Genomic DNA, 20,266 nt, shown 5'->3' with positions numbered 1-20,266 from the left:
CTGCCCCCCTTCCCTCTCTCAGTCCACAATAGAAACCGACATCAGAATCAGGATTATCATTCAGAGCAATACATAAAATTGTGATAAATACATACATACACACCCAAGACTTTTGCACAGTACTGTAGTTAAACCCAAGGTAGAGGACACGGGCAACCGGGTGACCATCAGGGTACCCCTGTGGTCGATCCCCTTAATAAAAAATATACTGCTTGGATACTGTTTGGTGTGGGCACAGAGGAAAGCCACAGCAGTCAAGTCTCTGGCACTGAGTCTGACTCTGTAGCTCAGAAGGGAAAGAAGAGGCAAGCTGTAGTGATAAGGGATTTATTGGTTGGGGGAAGAAAAGAACTAGATTGCCGAATGGTATGTTACCTCCCTGGTGGGGTGGTCAGGAAACATCTGGAACATCTTAGATTGAGTCCATAGCATTGTTAAGGGAGAGAGGGAGCAGCCAGAAGTCATGGTCCACATTGGTACCAGTGACATGGATAGGTCCTACAAAGTGAATTCAGGGAGTTAGGTTAAAAGACAGCACCTCCAGGTTGTAATCTCAGGATTGCTCGCAGCGCCATGTGCTAGTGAGGCCAGAAATAGGAAGATAATGCAGTTTAACACATGGCTAAGGAGATGGTACAGGAGGAAGAATTTCAGATTTTTGGATCTTTCAGCAGTCTTCCAGGAAAGGTGGAACTTGTACAGGTGGGACAATTTGCACCTGAACTGGATATCCTTGTGGAAAGGTTTGCTCATGCTGCTCCAAGAAGAGGGGGGAAGGTTGTTTAATTTAGAGTTGCAGGAAGATGGGACTCAGAGTGTCAGGGCAGATAGTGGGATGGTTGTGCAGAAAGATAATGTTAAGCCTAAATACAAAAACAGGAACCAGAAGGTTGAGCATGGTGGAACTAATATTCTGAGTTGAGTCTATTTCAATCCAAGAAGTATTGCAAGGCAGATGTGCTTAGAACAGGGATCAGCAAGTGAAATTATGATAATATACCCATAATTGAGACTTGGCTCCAGGGGGACCAAGACTGGAAATGGGATTCCATTGTCCTAGACATGATAGAGGGAAAGGATTGCATTACTCGCCAGGGAAAGGTCATGTCTGTGCTTAGACAGGACAGACTGGAGAGCTGAGCTACTGAGATGATATGGGTAGAACTGAGGAATAAGGAAGGGAATAACCATGTTAATGGGATTATAATTTCACAGACCACTCAATAGTCATGGACATTTAGAGGAGCAAATTTGTGGAAAGATAGTTTCAAGAAAAATAAGGAGGTGACAGTAGGTGATTTTAACTTTCCCCATTATTTTCTGGGACTCCCATACTGTAAAAGGGATAGATGTGATAGAGTTTGGCTACATCCACACTTGACCGGATAATTTTGAAAACGCTGGTTTAGCGTAAAAACGATAGCCGTCCACACCAGGCGTTTTTCAAAGTATCTCCGTCCACATTAGAACAGATATTTGGGCGAATCTCCTCCTACTGGGCATGCACAGGACACACAGAAAACAAGCGAAGCGGTAACAGTATACTTGGTGCGCGTTTGTCCAGTTACAGACTAGAAAAACTTAAAAGGAACTGCTGTTGGCTCTCGTGCAGGAGGACTTAAAACTAAAAAAACAACAAATACTGGAGCGTATGGAGGCAACCGACAGGGAGTTCACGGACAGTATGACCCGGCTGACGACAAACATTGAAAAACTGACTAACTCTGTTGCATTAATAAAGCACCTTGTTAAATACATAAAACATGTCTGCATCAGCGTCATCTTGTATTTCCATACAAGGTTACATTAGGCTGTTACACATCTATTGTCAGAGAAGTACTTGCATAACAGGTAAACCACCTTCAAACAAGGACAGAAAACAGGGCAAAGTGAGTATACTTACTTATTCAGTAAGCTATGGGTCAAAGTATTTGGTGAGTACATTTCTAACTCTTCTGGCTTCAGTCTGGTTGCCGTCTGTTCTGAAATTGTTAGGTTGTATGGGGGATTGCGTTCAAGAAAACAATGAAATGCTGCACTGCCGCCATCTGTTCCAGCACGTCATGACAGCGTTTCAAAAAATATCTGTTTACCCTGTCCAAGCTGCTCTGTGCCATTAGCGTTTTCAAATTTACACACTCTGGAGGGTGTTTTAGAAAATCTGTTTTCGGGGGAGGAAAACGCCATTTCAGTGTGGACGAAGGGCCAAAACGAAGAGAAAAAGCTTCGGTTACGGATTTATCCGGTCTAGTGTGGACATAGCCTTTGTCAAATGTATTCAGGAAAGCTCCCTTGATCAATAATAGAGGTCTTAACTAGCTAGAGTGCGATACTGGACCTCATATTTGGGAACAAGACAGGGTAGGTGACAGAAATTTGAGTAGGATAATGGCGGCGTGACGCAGCGCGCAGCGGCCACTCTGGTGAATGATATCTGTTATCTGTCAAGTAGGGTGCCGTGCACAATCCTGATTTGATGGAGACAGACGTGAGAGCACGGAGGAACATCTGGAGAAACTTCTGAAATGCCTTCTTCGCTGCCGCTGCTACTGTGTGATCCAGAGTCTCCAGAGAAGGCTCCGAGTCCTCAGCTTTGCTTGTTGCTCGGCAGCCAGGGCAGGGTCGAAGCACTCGGCAGAGGATGGTGCTCGGGAGGCTGTAGCGGAGGGGCTGGTTGGAGGCTCGAGGTTTTTGGACGGACTCAAGAGTCGGCTGTGGTCGGGTGCTTCCAATGCATTGGCAGTTGTCGGTGCCTGGAGGTTTATGGCAGGGAGAGTTTCTCCCTTTTGCTGCCTGCTATCGGAAGTCGATTGGAACTTTGAGACATTTTTTTTTACCATGCCCATGGTCTGCTCTTTATCAAAATATGGTATTGCCTTGCACTGCTGTAACTATATGTTATAATTATGTGGTATTGTCAGTGTTAGTCTTTGGTTTGTCTTTTTTTTTGTGATATCACTCTGGAGGAACATTGTATCATTTCTTAATGCATGCGTTTCTAAATGACAATAAACGAGGACTGAGTGTCATCATAATCTAATCTAATCTAATACACTGTATCTAGTAATCGTAATTTCATTAGTTTCAAGATCATTATGGACAAGGATTAGGACTGGTCCTGAGGTTGAGACCTAAGGCCAATTTTAAAAGCATCAGAAAAGATCTGGCAAGTGTGAATTCGGATTGGCTGTTTTCTGGCAAAAGGATAGATGCTTGGTAAGTGGGTGGCCTTCAAAAGTGAAAAATTTAGAGTAGAGTTTCTATGTTCCTATTAGAATAAAAGGCAAGGCTAAAAGGTTGAGGGAACCTTGGTTTTCAAGGGATATTGAGGCCCTGGTTAAGGAGGAGATACACAGGTTATAGGTAGCAGGGAATTAATGAGGGACTCAAGGAATGCAAAGAATAATGAATTGCGAGAACACTAAAGAGAGAAATCAGCAGGGCTTAAAGACGACAAGAGATTGTTCTGGTAGACAAGGTGCAGAAGAAATCCAAGGGCATCTACATATACTGTATATTAAGAACAAAAGGATAGCAAGAGACAAAACTGTTCCACTTGAGGATCAGCGTGGTCATCTAGTGTGGAGCCAAAAGACAATGTGGAGATTTTCTGCATCTACACTTAGTCCTTCTGAAGCAAAAAACAGTGAGGTCATTCACATTACATGGATTACAGAAGGGGAGATGCTTACTGTCAAGGAAAATCTGGATGGATAAATCCCTAGGACCTGACAAGCTGTCCCTTGGGCCTTGCAGACAGCTTGCTCAGAAATGCAGGAGCCCTGGCAAAGGAATTTAAAACATCCGATGGCACCAGGGGAGACGCCAGAGGACTGAACCCTGGCAGAGGAATTTAAAACATCCGATGGCACCAGGGGAGCCGCCAGAGGACTGAACCCTGGCAGAGGAATTTAAAACATCCGATGGCACCAGGGGAGGCGCCAGAGGACTGAACCCTGGCAGAGGTATTTAAAACATGCAATGGCACAGGGGAGCCGCCAGAGGACTGAACCCTGGCAGAGGTATTTAAAACATCCAATGGCACCTGGGGAGGCGCCAGAGGACTGAACCCTGGCAGAGGAATTTAAAACATCCGATGGTACCAGGGGAGGCGCCAGAGGACTGAACCCTGGCAGAGGTATTTAAAACATGCGATGGCACCAGAAGACTGAACCCTGGCAGAGGTATTTAAAACATGCAATGGCACAGGGGAGGCGCCAGAGGACTGAACCCTGGCAGAGGTATTTAAAACATGCGATGGCACAGGGGAGCCGCCAGAGGACTGAACCCTGGCAGAGGTATTTAAAACATGCAATGGCACAGGGGAGCCGCCAGAGGACTGAACCCTGGCAGAGGTATTTCAAACATCCGATGGCACAGGGGAGGCATCAGAGGACTGGAGGATAGCTGATGTTGCTCCATTTTCAAGAAAGGCTAAAAATAAGTTGTAGGCCAGTGAGTTTGGCAGTGGGTAAATTATTGGGAGGTATTCTAAGGGACCAGATTTCTAAGTAATTGGATAGACAGGGATTAATGAGAGAAAGTTAATAATAGCTTTGTTCGCGGTAGGTCATGTTTAACCAAACAGCTTTTCCAAAGTGGTTACCAGGCAAGTTGAAGGAAGGGCAGTGCATGTTGTCCTGAGTATAGGATTTGGGATGTGATGTTGAAGTTGTATGAAATGTTACTGAGACCAAACCTGGAGTATTGTGTTCAGTTCTGCTCACCTACCAACAGGAAAAATATTATTAAGATGGAAGAGTGTAGAGAAAATTTACAAGGATATTGCCAGGACTTGAGGAGCTGACTTATAGGGAAAAGTTGACAGGACTTTAGTCCCTGGAATATAGGAAAACAAGATAGAGGTGTTCAAGATAATGAGAGGCATTGATCGTGTGGATAGTCAGAGGCTTCTCCCCAGGAATGTAATGGCTAGCATGAGAGGGCATAGTTTTAAGGTGCTTGGAAGTAGGTACAGAGGAGATGTCAGGGGTAAGTTTGTTTGTTTGTTTGTTGTTTTTTTCTAATGCAGAGAGTGGTGAGTGCGTGGAATGGGCTGCCAGTGGCGGTGGTGGAGGCGGAAACGGTAGGGTCATTTAAGAGACTCCTGTATGGATACATGGAGCTCCGAAAAATAGAGGGCTATGGGTAAGCCTAGGTAGTTCTAAGGTAAGGACATGTTCAGCACAGCTTTGTGGGCCGAAGGGCTTGTATTGTGCTGTAGATTTTCTATGTTTCTAACCAGGGAAGATTTGATAGTGGTATATAAAATTGAGGGGTATAGATAGGGTTAATGTGAGCAGGCTTTTCCCTCTTGGGTTAGGTGAAACTAGAACTAGAGGTCATAGGTTAAAAGTGAAAGGTGAAAGGTGAGATATTTAAGAGGAATCTAAGGAGGATCTTCTTTACGCAGTGTGTTATGTTAGTGTGGAATGACCTGCCAGAGGAAAGAGTGAATGCGGGTTCCATTTCAGAGAAGAGGAGGGCTATGTTCCACGTGTGGGTCGATAGGACTAGGCAGAACAACAATTTGGCATGGACAAGATGGGCTGAAGGGCCTTTCTGTGCTTAGTGCTATGACTCTATTTAAAGTTTTTCCAATTGCAATAATCTGGATGTAGATTAGAATTCCATTGAATTATTACTTCTATTTGAAAATCAGGCAAGGTATTATTTATAAGGCTAACAAGTCAACAGCTCCAAACACACTTCTCACAGTATAAACATGAAATTAGTTCCATCTTTCAATGCATTTTGTACAAGAAAAGTCCTATGCAATGACCTGGATCAAGTACCTTGCCAATCCATAGCAGTCAACACAGTCTGTTATGGAACCATATATAGCTTTCAATTGGAAGATCAGGAAGCTTCAGGTGGACCACAAATCCTCATCCATTAAGTTCATTAACTTCGAGTGACATACTGACAACAACCATGAAAGTTCCCTGGTACATGAATTTTCAATATGGATTCTCAATATTCCTGGATTTCAGTGCTTTAAAAGGGATAGAGAGGGCAGAAAAGGGGAGGAGGGGTGGCATTACTGGTCAGGGATACTATTACAGCTACAGAAAGGGTGGGTAATATAGCAGGAACCTCTTTTGAGTCAGTATGGTTGGAAGTCAGGAACAGGAAGGGAGCAGTTACTCTACTGGGGGTATTCTATAGGCCCCCTGGTAGCAGCAGAGATACTGAGGAGCAGATTGGGAGGCAGATTTTGGAAAGGTGCAAAAATAACAGGGCTGTTATCATGGGTGACTTTAACTTCCCTAATATTGATTGGCACCTGATTAGTTCCAAGGGTTTAGGTGGGGCAGAGTTTGTTAAGTGTGTCCAGGACGGATTCCTGTCACAGTATGCGGACAGGCCGACTGGGGGAATGCCATATTAGATCTAGTATTAGGCAATGAACCGGGTCAGGTCACAGATATCTCAGTGGGGGAGCATCTGGGAGACAGTGACCACCGCTCCCTGGCCTTTAGCATTATCATGGAAAAGGACAGAATCAGAGAGGACAGGAAAATTTTTAATTGGGGAAGGGCAAATTATGAGGCTATAAGGCTAGAACTTGCGGGTGTGAATTGGGATGATGTTTTTGCAGGGAAATGTACTATGGCCATGTGGTCAATGTTTAGAGATCTCTTGCAGGATGTTAGGGATAGATTTGTCCCGGTGAGGAAGATAATGGTAGGGCGAAGGAACCATGGGTGACAAGTGAGGTGGAAAAACTAGTCAGGTGGAAGGAGGCAGCATACATGAGGTTTAGGAAGCAAGGATCAGATGGGTCTATTGAGGAATATAGGGAAGCAAGAAAGGAGCTTAAGAACGGGCTGAGAAGAGCAAGAAGGGGGCATGAGAAGGCCTTGGCGAGTAGGGTAAAGGAAAACCCCAAGGCATTCTTCAATTATGTGAAGGAGAAAAAGGATGACAGGAGTGAAGGTAGGACCGATTAGAGATAAAGGTGGGAAGATGTGCCTGGAGGCTGTGGACGTGAGCGAGGTCCTCAATGAATATTTCTCTTCAGTATTCACCAATGAGAGGGAACTTGATGATGGCGAGGACAATATGAGTGAGGTTGATGTTCCAGAGCATGTTGATATTAAGGGAGAGGAGGTGTTGGGAGTTGTTAAAATACATTAGGATGGATAAGTCCCCAGGGCCTGACGGAATATTCCCCAGGCTGCTCCACGAGGTGAGGGAAGAGATTGCTGAGCCTCTGGCTAGGATCTTTATGTCCTCATTGTCCATGGGAATGGTACCGGAGGATTGGAGGGAGGCGAATGTTGTCCCCTTGTTCAAAAAAGGTAGTACGGATAGTCCGGGTACTTATAGACCAGTGAGCCTTACGTCCGTGGCAGGAAAGCTGTTAGAAAAGGTTCTTAGAGATAGGATCTCTGGGCATTTAGAGAATCATGGTCTGATCAGGGACAGTCAGCATGGCTTTGTGAAGGGCAGATCATGTCTAACAAGCCTGATAGAGTTCTTTGAGGTGGTGACCAGGCATGTAGATGACGGTAGTGCAGTGGATGTGATCTATATGGATTTTAGTAAGGCATTGACAAGGTTTCACACGGTAGGCTTATTCAGGAAGTCAGAAGGCATGGGATCCAGGGAACTTTGGCCAGGTGAATTCAGAATTGGCTTGCCTGCAGAAGGCAGAGGGTGGTGGTGGAGGGAGTACATTCAGATTGGAGGATTGTGACTAGTGGTGTCCCACAAGGATCTGTTCTGGGACATCTACTTTTCGTGATTTTTATTAACGACCTGGATTTGGGGGTAGAGGGGTGGGTTGGCAAGTTTGCAGACGACACAAAGGTTGGTGGTGTTGTAGATAGTGTAGAGGATTGTCAAAGATTGCAGAGAGACATTGATAGGATGCAGAAGTGGGCTGAGAAGTGGCAGATGGAATTCAACCGGAGAAGTGTGAGGTGGTACACTTTGGAAGGACAAATTCCAAGGCAGAGTACAAAGTAAATGGCAGGATACTTGGTAGTGTGGAGGAGCAGAGGGATCTGGGGGTACATGTCCACAGATCCCTGAAAGTTGCCTCACAGGTAGATAGGGTAGTTAAGAAAGCTTATGTGGTGTTAGCTTTCATAAGTCGAGGGATAGAGTTTAAGAGTCGCGAGGTAATGATGCAGCACTATAAAACTCTGGTTAGGCCACATTTGGAGTACTGTGTCCAGTTCTGGTCGCCTCACTATAGGAAGGATGTGGAAGCATTGGAAAAGGTAAAGAGGAAATTTACCAGAATGCTGCCTGGTTTAGAGAGTATGCATTATGATCAGAGATTAAGGGAGCTAAGGCTTTACTCTTTGGAGAGGAGGAGGATGAGAGGAGACATGATAGAGGTGTACAAGATAATAAGAGGAATAGATAGAGTGGATAGCCATTGCCTCTTCCCCAAGGCACCACTGCTCAATACAAGAGGACATGGCTTTAAGGTAAGGGATGGGAAGTTCAAGGGGGATATTAGAGGAAGGTTCTTTACTCAGAGAGTGGTTGGTGCGTGGAATGCACTGCCTGAGTCCGTGGTGGAGGCAGATACACTCATGAAGTTTAAGAGACTACTAGACAGGTATATGGAGGAATTTAAGGTGGGGGGGGGTATATGGGAGGCAGGGTTTGAGGGTCAGCACAACATTGTGGGTTGAAGGGCCTGTAATGTGCTGTACTATTCTATGTTCTATGACACTTCAAGTATAGAATGTGCATTATCAAGCTATTAGCAGTGAACTGGACAAATGTATCTCTCTCAACATCTTCTGCAAAGGCAAACCCAACCAAATCCCACCACAAAGATAGCAAACAAACTGAAAGAACCACTCTACAAGGTTTCTTCTCACCACTATTCAAGCTGCATTCTGGTGCCTATTGGTCAATTTAGATGATAAAATATTCCACCAAATGGCATGGCCAATAAAATATTTGTTCAGACCTACTTTTTCTTTTTCCCATGGGTCCCCAATATCATTTCTCGATAATCACTGTTAGATTGCTTTGAGGCCAAAGATATTCCTGCCTTCCTAAACTTGACAGAATACATTCTGGTCATTCTTAGAAAAACTAACTAAGTCTACACAGTTATTTTGATAGCCTTAAGTGTTATGGCATGGAAGTGAATACAGAACATCAAAAAAGTGCATTTAAATGCAACTCTGTCAGCTTTCAATTTAAATTGAGATAAAGCACTACCCATTGTTTGGAAATCTCAATGGTCCAGCATCTGAGATGCTGGGGGCCCAATTCCCATACTCCATTTGATATTCCTAGACCCAGATTCCCATGCTTCCTCTGACATACTAGCATCAAATACAACAAGAGATTAAAACCATAACAATACATTGTCATGTGAACAATAGATTATATTTACTATGTACCAGTGGTAATATTACTATACTTTAATTTTAATTCCAATTGTGCATAGGTTTAAAATTTTATTTACTCTTAATCATGAAGTGAATCTTTCATCAAACTACAAATCATACCACCCAGATTCAATTGCCAGCATACACTTAAATCAGAGCACTAAAGTAGGTACAACATACTTTCTAGTCACAAGGCCAAAAAGGGGGTAGTAAACAATAATTCCTAGTCCTTACTGCTAGCAGTGACACTCAGTAGATACACTAGCTTTATGTACATACTCCATGAACAATTTGTATCAATCTGTAGTCTTACAACTGCAAAAATTCAAAGATGAATGGAGAGGTGACAAGGTACTAGGAAATGACCTTCAATTTTTGAATATACAGTAGTTTGGAATAAATGGCTTCATAAATGGGGATATTACCATAAGAGAGAGGGAAACAAGAATAAGTAGGCCATTTTTTATCCTTACACTATACAAAACTGAGTCATAAATTCATCTGTATTTCTTGTTCACAGCCTACAATTTTACAACACAAAATTCAACAAAAGTATTACAAATAAAAACTCCAGAGAGAGTGTGCACTTAGAATGAAGAAAATTAAGCAGCCAAAGGTTTACATTCAAGTGGTTTAGTTTACTCAAAATTGAATCCCCTTTCAACACACCTTTCTCCTTCCTAATAATGCCTTGAAGTCTAACGTGTCATTGAATTTATTCCACTTCCACCCCAATAATAGCTCAGAAAGGAGAAAAAATACAATTAGAATTCTTATTTTGCAATACCCTAGGCTAAAGTCTACCCCTTAAGATTTACTAACATATCTTCAACAGAATTCCAGTATCTTCAAATATTCACTTTACTTCAGATCAAGTAAACTGTTAGATGCGCTCTTTGCCATTTCAGAAAATTGTGAAAAAGCAGTACTTGATTGCACAACTTTACAGAATATAAGTATGTAATCTGGACTGATAGTCTACCATAATTAGGGAACACCGCATTAGCAGAAATCCTATTCTTTAAATGGGAAAACCTCAGAGTTGTGATGAATAGTCAATGACTTTATGGTCCATTCAGAGAATAATTCTTGTGCTTTAGCTATGATTCCTTTCTTCAAAATAAATGATCATTTATGAAATTGGACAAAATGGCTTTTACACTTGCATATATAGATAGCCACTATATATTGAAGTGTTCTGAAATGTTATAGCAATGTGAAACTATGTCCTCTAAGCACATCTTATATTTACTTTTGCTTTATTACCTTGAATAGCAGAAAAATCATAGTCAGGGTGTCAAAGGCTAGAGGAGTAGGTAATAGGGTAATAAGAGGGTTAATAAATCAGCCATGATGGAATAGTGGGGCAGAGTTGATGGGTGAAATGGCCTAATTCTGCTCCTAGGTCTTATGATCTAAATGGTTTATTCTGATACTTTCTGATGAACATTAATTTTAGGTAATGCATCAAATCTCCTTTAACTGGAAATGTGTATTTGTCAAAACAGCTCACCAATATATCAAGATATTAACTCTGAATTCACTCTGAATTTGGAAAGAGGAATCAGCAACATTGACACGAGAAATAAATAGAAAAGAGGATTCCCTACAGACACAAAACATCAGAAGTTGCCCAAGACCAGTAATCAGTGATAAAGTAGCAAATAAAGTTACAGTGAAGCTTGTTGCAGAAACAGACTACAGCAGAGAGATTTCAAAACTCAGAGTGGAGAAACTGACAGATCAAGTTCCAAAGATTTAACTTCTTCAGTGCATTGGGAATGCCTTTTTGAACCATGAGGAGACAGGACCATATTAGCAATGAACCACAAGCCAGCCAGAGACAATAACATGATACAATTTGATACAAGAAAGGGAGATGAATCGATTACAAATCAACATTTTAGATGTAGCTAAAGTAAATTATGGAAGATGATACAGGAACTGACTATAGCAAAAAAAGTAGATATAAGAACCAAGGTTCAAAGACCCATTTGATGCAAGACCAAGTTCATGTGGATGTCATCTTTAAGTCGGTGCAGATGAATAATCAAAATAATTCCTTTATTTGAACCCAAAAGCAAAAATGGATGGTAGGAAAGATAACAGACACTTAAAGACTCAAAGGAAAACAGCCAGAAACTGAAAATATGAATAATCTGCAGTTGAAGATCAATTAAATTCAATTCTTAAAATTACTGTGTCTTGTAATTTTGAAAACTGCTTGATAAGATTATTGTAGATAAATCCTCTCTTAATTATGGCAAAGCACGTTTAGTTGGGACATAGCCAGCTAAGCACGCTGGCAAATTCCATGAGATTCTGTGGCACGACACTGTCATTTGGTAACAATTTAGAATAGCAAATAGGAATGTTGTTTCAAATTTTGCAGCTGACATTAAAATAATTGGGCTTGGGAAGGAGTGGACAGTGCAGATAAAGATTGACTGCCATTTATAAAAAGAAAGTTGAACAAAATACAAATGGTAACACACAGCAGTTGTTACTGGACCAATAATCCAGAAGCTGGATTACTAACTCAGATACCCAAGTTTATAGCTCACAACAGCAATGGAATTAGAATTCAGTTAAAATGAAATTTCAGAAGTCAAAAACTATTAATAATTACTGGACTGCTGCCAAAAAAATGTTTCACTAATATTCTTTAGGGAAAGAAATCTACAATGTCTTACCCCAGTGAATCCATAGATCTTACTCCAAACCTATCACTGTGATTCTTAACTGTCTTCAACAGGCTAAGCAAGTTTAGGATGACAAGTAAATAACCTTGCCAATGAAGCGCAGTTCCATGAAATAAATCAAGATAACATTAGTACTCCAGAAAAGGGATAAAATTGGCAGACTCAATTCAATACTGGTGTGAAGTGGTACCAATTGGTAGGGACAATTGAGAAGATACAGATTTGTAAAGCAAGGCCTTAAATACTGAAGGTGCACTAACATTGACAAAAAAAATTCCAATAGGTAACAAACCAATAGTTGGATTTGTCAAACTTATATCAAACCTGCGTCAGCATACACTTGAGAGACTTGTGCACTGATTTAGTGTTCCCATTATAAAGGGAACAAAGAGAATCAGTGTTTAAAAAGTCATAATTCAATAAAGATTTTAAGAGAAAATCCTTAACCCAAAGAACGGCAAGAACGTGGAATCTACAGTCACAGAGAACACTTAACACAAATAGCATCAATGCATTTAACAGTAAGCTACAAAAGTATCTGATGAAGGAATGGATGAATATGAAAAATGGATGAGTGGCAACAAGGGCCAGATGGGCCAAATGGTCTTCCGTAGATTCCAGGCAATGCACTACACACAACTCCAAATGAGCAAAAGACCCACTTTTGTAACAACTCTCGTCAATTAGAAAGACCATTATTGAACTGGAAGTACACATGAAAACCATGTATCAGATGATACTCATACCAAATAGCTAGTTTGTATCCATTTTCTCAAGTAGAGAATCAGGTTAAAAGAAAAGCCTAATTACATCAGTGGATGAGTGGAGAATCAAACCAGATAAAGTAGGTTTAATAGCAATGGAGAAAACAATGAGACTACTAGACAAATCAGCAGGACTTCTGGCTTCCACCACAATGGTATATTTTTTTCTACTTTTATTTCTTGTAATTCAGGAATTGCTCCCTCCCCCACACAGAAAAGAAGAATTTGGCATTTCACCATTCTTTATATAGGAAAGGACCTGGCTGGTGGCGTAGTGGCATCAGCATTGGATCCATCCAGCCGGCTCCCCTGCATGCTTTCCATCCGTGCTGGGTTACGAGCTGCCGATCTCTTTGGAAACTCACCCAGCAGAAGGCAACGGCAAACCACTGCTGTAACTTGCCTCATACGTGATTCCCCACGTCAGAGAAGCGTGGCGGGAAATCGTCCACTAACCGGAGAAACTCCGGATGCCACGTACCTTTCCTTTACATAGGAAAGAGAGGACAGAATGAACAAGAAATTATAAGCCTATTGGCCTGCTGGTGGTCATTAGAAAGTTACCAGTGACAAAGTGGTTGGATGAATCAATAGGGCACAAATAAAGCATGGATTTTGCTGAAGTACTAGGCTAGCTCTATAAACTCCATTGAAGTTTCTAAATCACAAATATCTGACTCTGAATTTTAATTAGATAGATTTCCACAAAGCACTCAATAAAGCTCTACGGAGCAACCTTAAAAAATTAGATAAATCTTAAAGTGTTATTAAGAATGCAGCACTGGATTTCACAGCTAGACCTTCCACAGTTGATATAAAAGAGTAATGGAAGTTTAGAACTGCCACTCATGTTAAAAGACTGAGGAAGGATCAACTGAAATTTTCAAAATTGTGAGTTACTGATGTAAGGGTAGCAGTGACAGCAATGAACTACAGAGATCACACACAAGTTAAATGGAAGATTAACAAAGCTGGATGGGAGGAATGGCCTTATTAATATCCTCAAAACTGATATCATATGCAACACACTTCCTGGTAAAAGGGAAAAAGAAATCAAGTCAGAGCATTCTCTTGCAAGTCCCAAAATTAATTTAGTGTAGTGTGGCCGCAACTTACCTACCTTAACCAAGCACAGTACAGGGAATCCTCAATTCACTAGTTTGGATGCTTTCAGATGTTAATATATCTTAACCTCAGATAATATTCTGGACAGAATATTTATCAGTACAGAAACACCAATAAACAGTATTGATGCTGCAAAATATTTAACTTCCTCAGTGTGAAAGCTACAGAGAACATATAATTGCACTGATTATTTAGAAATTATATGCACTGTTCTATTGCTGATTAATCTGACTCGCAACTTTTTCATACTACAGTGTGCCCCTGTGTAATGATAGATAAATAGATAGATAGATTTTTTAAAAAAAATCAAAATTCACTCTTAATTTATCTAAAAATAAACACAAAATGAGAAAAACTAATTTTGCCATTTTTGTCAAAGGTCCTGTTACTGAAAATAACAATCTTGAAAGATTTTTTTGGAGAGCAATCCCTCTGAATTAGAGGCAATGTACCGCATGTTGCAAGCTTTAAGCCCATTTTTCAAATTTAAAAGAACGTGCAGCCTGCAATAAATCTTACCATGCTTATACCACACCACCTGTACAAATTTTAAAAACTGAGATATCGCAAAACTGGATTTATATGAAATGTCATATGGTTTCATTTTACAAAGTGTATGAAATAAAGCAACACAAGGAACCTGAATGATTAAAATTTCCCTTTCCATTGAAATACTCAAATTAAATTTCAATTTTGTTGTAGCGCTTATACCCTTTGCTTTCTAGATTCAGTCTGCTAGAGATCTGCGTATTATCATCATCATCATCAGGTGCCATGCCCAGTTTGAACTTTGACTGCCATGGCCCACACACTCCTGTTTCGGGTCAAATGGATCAATTCATTGATATTCATTTCCAGTTTCCTGGCTGTTGTCTCCATCATCATTTGTCTTTGTCTTCCTTTTGCTTCCTTCCCTTCAATCTTTCCCATAATTACCGTGCATTCTAACTCCTCTTTCCTAATCACATGTCCAATGAAGTTACGTTGCCTTTTCATGATCTCATACATTATTTCTCTTTTTGTGTTTGGTCTGTTCATGACACCCTTGTTAGAGGATGCTGTCCAAGTTGCATGCTATCTTGGACAATGTCTCCCATCCACTACATAATGTACTGATTGGGCACAGGAGTACATTCAGCCAGAGACTCATTCCACCGAGATGCAACACTGAGCGTTACAGGAAGTCATTCCTGCCTGTGGCCATCAAACTTTACAACTCCTCCCTTGGAGGGTCAGACACCCTGAGCCCATAGGCTGGTCCTGGACTTATTTCATGGCATAAATTACATATTATTATTTAATTATTTATGGTTTTATATTGCTATATTTATACTCTATTCTTGGTTGGTGCAACTGTAACGAAACCCACTTTCCTTCGGGATCAATAAAGTATGACTATATTCGTTTCCTCATGTTACTGGATATTGTCCAACATTCTGAGCCATATAACATAACTGGATAAATGTAACATTTCAGTACTCTGAGGCAGGTTGTCATGCCTAGTTTAGTATTGGTCATTATACTCTTCATTCTCGTAAAAGTATCTTTTGCCATCCCTATTCTTCTTTTGATGTTCATGTCGCACCTGCCATCTGATGTCACCCAGCTTCCTAAGTAGCAAAAGTTCTGTACTTGTTTTATGTCTTTCCTGTTTATTCTCAGCCTGCAGATAGGGTTCTCCTTCTTTTTGGATATCATCATACATTCTGTCTTTTTGCAATTGATAGATAGACCCATTTTTGCACTTTCTTCAACAATTATATCAATATATGTGTATACTGCTCCGAAAGATCGATCATCAAAAAAAAACATAATGTAAATGGCTATGTTATTATACTAAACTATATCATAAATGTTTCAACACAAAAAAAACTTAAGCATGACAAATGATAAAATTCTAACAAACATATGACGATGTTCAAACTAACCACTTTAGCCAAGAAATCTGTGCATAGTTGACCTAATTAGTCACTACAAAAGAACCCCTTCTGTAATCACTCCCTGTACCCAGAGATATTGGCTAGGTTGGTAAGAAAGGATCAGTGACATCTATGAACGTGGATACTGCCACTAGGGAAGAATTAAAATCTCCAGATTTCAAAAATAAACTATGTGGACTCCCAAAAAATCATCAAAAAGAGCCCATTATCAAAATAAAACCCCAGAACAGATGCACTCCATATCAATGAATCTACTCCCACAATGGATGATGAATACACTTAATGTTCATGTTCAATACTTGCTACAAAACTTCCAGAAATGTGTGTATTATTTACACAAACAGGCAGGGTGATGGAAAGTTGTAAGACACCTTGTTAATGATTCAGCCTCACAAGATCACAGGTGTACTAACTATGATTTATGTACTTAAATGTATTCTGTAAGGCCACAAATCCCTGACAATACTCAAAAGTTTTGTAAAGGATTTGTGGCCTCATTACAGAACTCATTTCAAAAGAAAAATCAAAAGAACTTATTCCTTTTGGATTACACTATATTCCAATGTACTGCAACTTTTCAATGACCATTTTGCCCAGTTAAGTCATTCCATTGTGGTCGTAAATCAGAAATATTGGTATGCAAGTACAATCAAATACAGTAAAACTAATAACCAGCAACTGATTTGTTCAGAAATGCTGATGCTTTGGCACATGGCTCACACATCAGTAAAGAATCTAAGCCAAAGTCAGCAATTCAACCAGAGTGTGCAGCCAGAGATGGGGCTGGATATGTGACATAAGATGGGATTTGGGTCTGGAACATCTGGTGTCAAGAATATGTACAGAAGCCAAGAGTCCAGTGTGCTTGTATAACTGCCCATTCTATTTAAACACCAGGATCATTAGAAAGTGTAAAAAAAGTATATTATTGAAATTAGTGTGTAGATATTTAATATTAACTAAAGAAACAGCTACATACATCAAAGTTGCTGGTGAACGCAGCAGGCCAAGCAGCATCTATAGGAAGAGGTGCAGTCGACGTTTCAGGCCGAGACCCTTCGTCAGGACTATAAAGAAACAGCTAATAGTCCAGAAAATGCTAGTCCAGCAACTTAGTTCCACGAGTGCTGGAGCATCAGGGTTTTACTGTAGAAACTATTACCCCTTCTACCAAAGGCAAGTAATCATTTCTTGTACAGATCATAAAGATCATAGACGTTTACCACCTTCAGCTAAGGTAACTTAAGGTAATTATTAAATTCTGTTCATGCCTGGGGTCCTACTGTTAGGTTACACAAGACCTTGAACTTCTTTCTAAAGTTGTTAAAGTTGTCAATTTGTGTAGAACACTCCAACAGTTTCTCCAATCTCCTTGACGAGGGAGAAAAGCATATAAAGATTAAACTTTTTAAAAAGTTAAACTTTGAAATATACACAAATCTGTACTAATAATTATTTTATCTGATAGTGTCCATCGACCTTTCCCCACATTAATTCCAGACGTACATGTTCTTAAAACTTCCATCTTTAATTTCAAATTAAATTTTGATACTTTGACAAATATCTTCCATCTACCGTTATGTTCTGCTCACTCACCGAGCTGAGAACACAAAACAGGCCCATTAATTCTAACAATTAATTTATTCGTAGCTACAAAACCACGCGAAAATAGCGAAGATAAAAATGCAATATTCCTCGGTTCTTCCAGCAACTTTTAAGTGAACAGCAGTGCCTGAAACCGGCGAATAAAAGCAGAAGGCGCAGAAAAGTCAGTCAAATACTTGGGCTGCAGGGTTCAGAAGGGCCCTTCCTTGCACGGAAACAGAGCGGGGCAGCCGAAGAGACGGCCCTCTCCTCGGGCAGCCGGCGGATGCGAGCGCGGGGTTTGGGGGTGGGGGGGGAAGAGAAGCACTCTCAAAGTAAATGCGCAGATTAGGCCCTGTGCAAGGAGGCGCCGTTAACGGCTCCCGAAACCCCTTCTCCCCGGAGGGCTCACTGGAAGCACAGTACTGTCCTCAGCCTCAGCAGCACGTTTCCGTTACGGGGAGAAGCGAGGCCCGGCGTCCCTGATAAGGAGGGCGGAGGTGGTGACAGAGGGCAGCCGTTCCTACCCAGGCCGCGGCCTGCTACTACCATGGGGGCTGTTGTATTTTTTTTCTCTCTCCCGGCGGCGCAGCGACGCGCTCCGCGGGGCCTGTGGCCGAGGTCGGAGCCACCAACCGTCGTCAAACACCTCCCCCCCATCCTTCCTCCCCATCAACTGCAGCTCATACCGACCTCGTTATTAAAGGCTTTGACGGCCTCCATGGCTCGGCGTTTTCGCTCGCTCCGTTCGGGTGACTATTAGACGGGGGAGGAGGCAGGCAAGGAAGTGTGGGCTCGTACACTGGAGTCGGATGGCCGGGGCAGGAGCTGAACTTCGGGCGCGGAGTCAAATGCGGCAACGTCCGCGCTTCACCCTCATCTCACCGCGGTGCAGCAAAGCAGCCAATATGGCGGCGGGCGCAGCGAGCCAGAGCGTCCGCACGGCCCCGCGCCCGCACCCGAACCCGCATCGAGAGACACCTACCGGAGAGCGGCTGCAAGCGCAACGCCGCCTTCCCTTCCTCCGCAGCGCCGACATCGAGCGACACACCTCGTCCTACACTTCGTCCCAGCCCTCCAAAGTAGGCTGCAGTTTGCCATGGCAGCGGTTAGACCTCTGAAAGGAAGGAGTCTTCAAGCACCTTTCGCCCCTCAGCAAGCCCTCCAGGGAAGCGGGGAGAACAACACAGCCAGACGCGCACAACTTTCAAACGAATAAGCGACCCAATAATCTGTATTTTTCGGTGACTTTGAATAAGGGAGGAATTGACCAGGATATCTTTTCACGGGATCAGTAAAACACGAGGGTCTGAATTAATGTCACCCGTAACGTTACCCTCAGAAGTGCAGCTTGCATTTTTGTACACTACGACAATCGAGTGTAGTATGAACAGAGGTCTTTATACGTCTGCATACAAAGTCACAACTAATGTCTCTTTTTGATTCATTTCTGTATCAGTAATTTAGAAACTGTGTTTTAAAATATGATGAAAGACTATATGGGCTCGAAAAATCACCTCCATTCGGTGGTGTTGCGCACACCAGCAGCAGTATGTTGTCTGTACCGTCTTCAAAATTAAATCCTTTGACTTCAATGGTACTGAATTTCAGCGAGAGGAATGGTTTTGCGGGATATGGGTCAAACGCCACCAAATGAGACCAGACAAGCTTAGCTGAGCACATTGGTCAGCATGGACGAGTTGGGCTGAAGGACCTGTGCCCATGCTGTCTGTCTCTCTGTGTGGCTCATGTTGTTACCACAGAGTCTTTGCCTGCAACAGAGCAAACAGGCATTTCCAGACGAAAAACTTCCCTGAAAGTATGGTTTATCTCCATTGGTTTGAGTCCGGGTAGATCTTGGTGCTGATTTACTGCTGTCGTTACTTTGGAATTTGGTCATGTGGTCTAGCTTCATTATAAAAGTTAGCATTTGGTGGGGATTCTCCATTCATAACTGAAACTTCGAAGGAGAATTGTGGTGGTGGAAAAAAAAATGCATCATGAAAACCAGCCTCTCCAACAATGATTTTCAGGAAAGCAGCCAACATAATCAAGTATCACCACCCCCCCCCCAACACTCTAGACATTTTCTCTTCTCATGTCACAAAAGCTTGAGAGCATGTTCCACCAGGCTCAAAAACAGCTTCTATCCTGGTGTTAAAAGACTCTTGCACAGGTCCCTCAAAGGCCAAGTGATGAATCTTGTACCTCACCATTATCCTTGCACATTTTTTGTCGACCTACACTGCATTTTCTTTTTGCTGCAACACTATATTCTGTGCTCTTTTCTTTTAACTGCCTTGATATGCCTCTGCATGGCACTGTCCATGTGGATGGCATGCAAACAGAAGCTTTTCATTGAATCTTGATATATGTGACAATAATAAACCATTACTAATATAAACACGAATAGTGAATTTCCATATGTTACCATAAACTTCAGAAACATTTGAAAAACTCATCCTCATACCTCTTCCATTGAAATTACTATGACAGAAAATGAGAAGAAACACATGGAAATTCATGATCAACATTTCATTATCAACATGTGTGGCACAGATACCACAATGCTTATTACATTGCCAGTGACCCAGGTTCAATTCCACTGTTGTCTGTAAGGAGTTTGTATGTTCTGCGCGTGTTTCTGTGGGTTTCTTATGGGTGTTGCGGTTCCCACCATATTTCAAAGACATACAGGTTAGTAGGTTTATTGATCATATGGAATATAAAATAAATAATCCATCAACTATATTTAATAATTGATTTCGCTTCTTTTCCTAAAC

The 20,266-nt window shown here is 41.6% G+C and overlaps 1 protein-coding gene across 3 annotated transcripts in view; it reads right to left on the bottom strand.

Moving 5' to 3' along the window:
- Positions 1 to 19,214, bottom strand: part of scaf8 (SR-related CTD-associated factor 8) — a 237,750-nt gene extending 218,536 nt beyond the window's left edge. For all 3 annotated transcript variants that reach the window (XR_010018938.1, XR_010018940.1, XM_063056008.1), the window contains exon 1: positions 18,177 to 19,214. Coding sequence is in view for 1 of the 3 variants with exons in the window: in XM_063056008.1 (XP_062912078.1) it covers positions 18,177 to 18,206 (30 nt within the window). In the remaining 2 variants the exon portion in view is untranslated. The remainder of the gene's footprint in view (positions 1 to 18,176) is intronic.
- Positions 19,215 to 20,266: the final 1,052 nt, after the last annotated feature.

Source organism: Mobula hypostoma, chromosome 8 (genome assembly GCF_963921235.1).
Source record: "Mobula hypostoma chromosome 8, sMobHyp1.1, whole genome shotgun sequence".
Taxonomy (NCBI): Eukaryota; Metazoa; Chordata; class Chondrichthyes; order Myliobatiformes; family Myliobatidae; genus Mobula; species Mobula hypostoma.
This window is presented reverse-complemented; position numbering and strand designations above follow the sequence as displayed.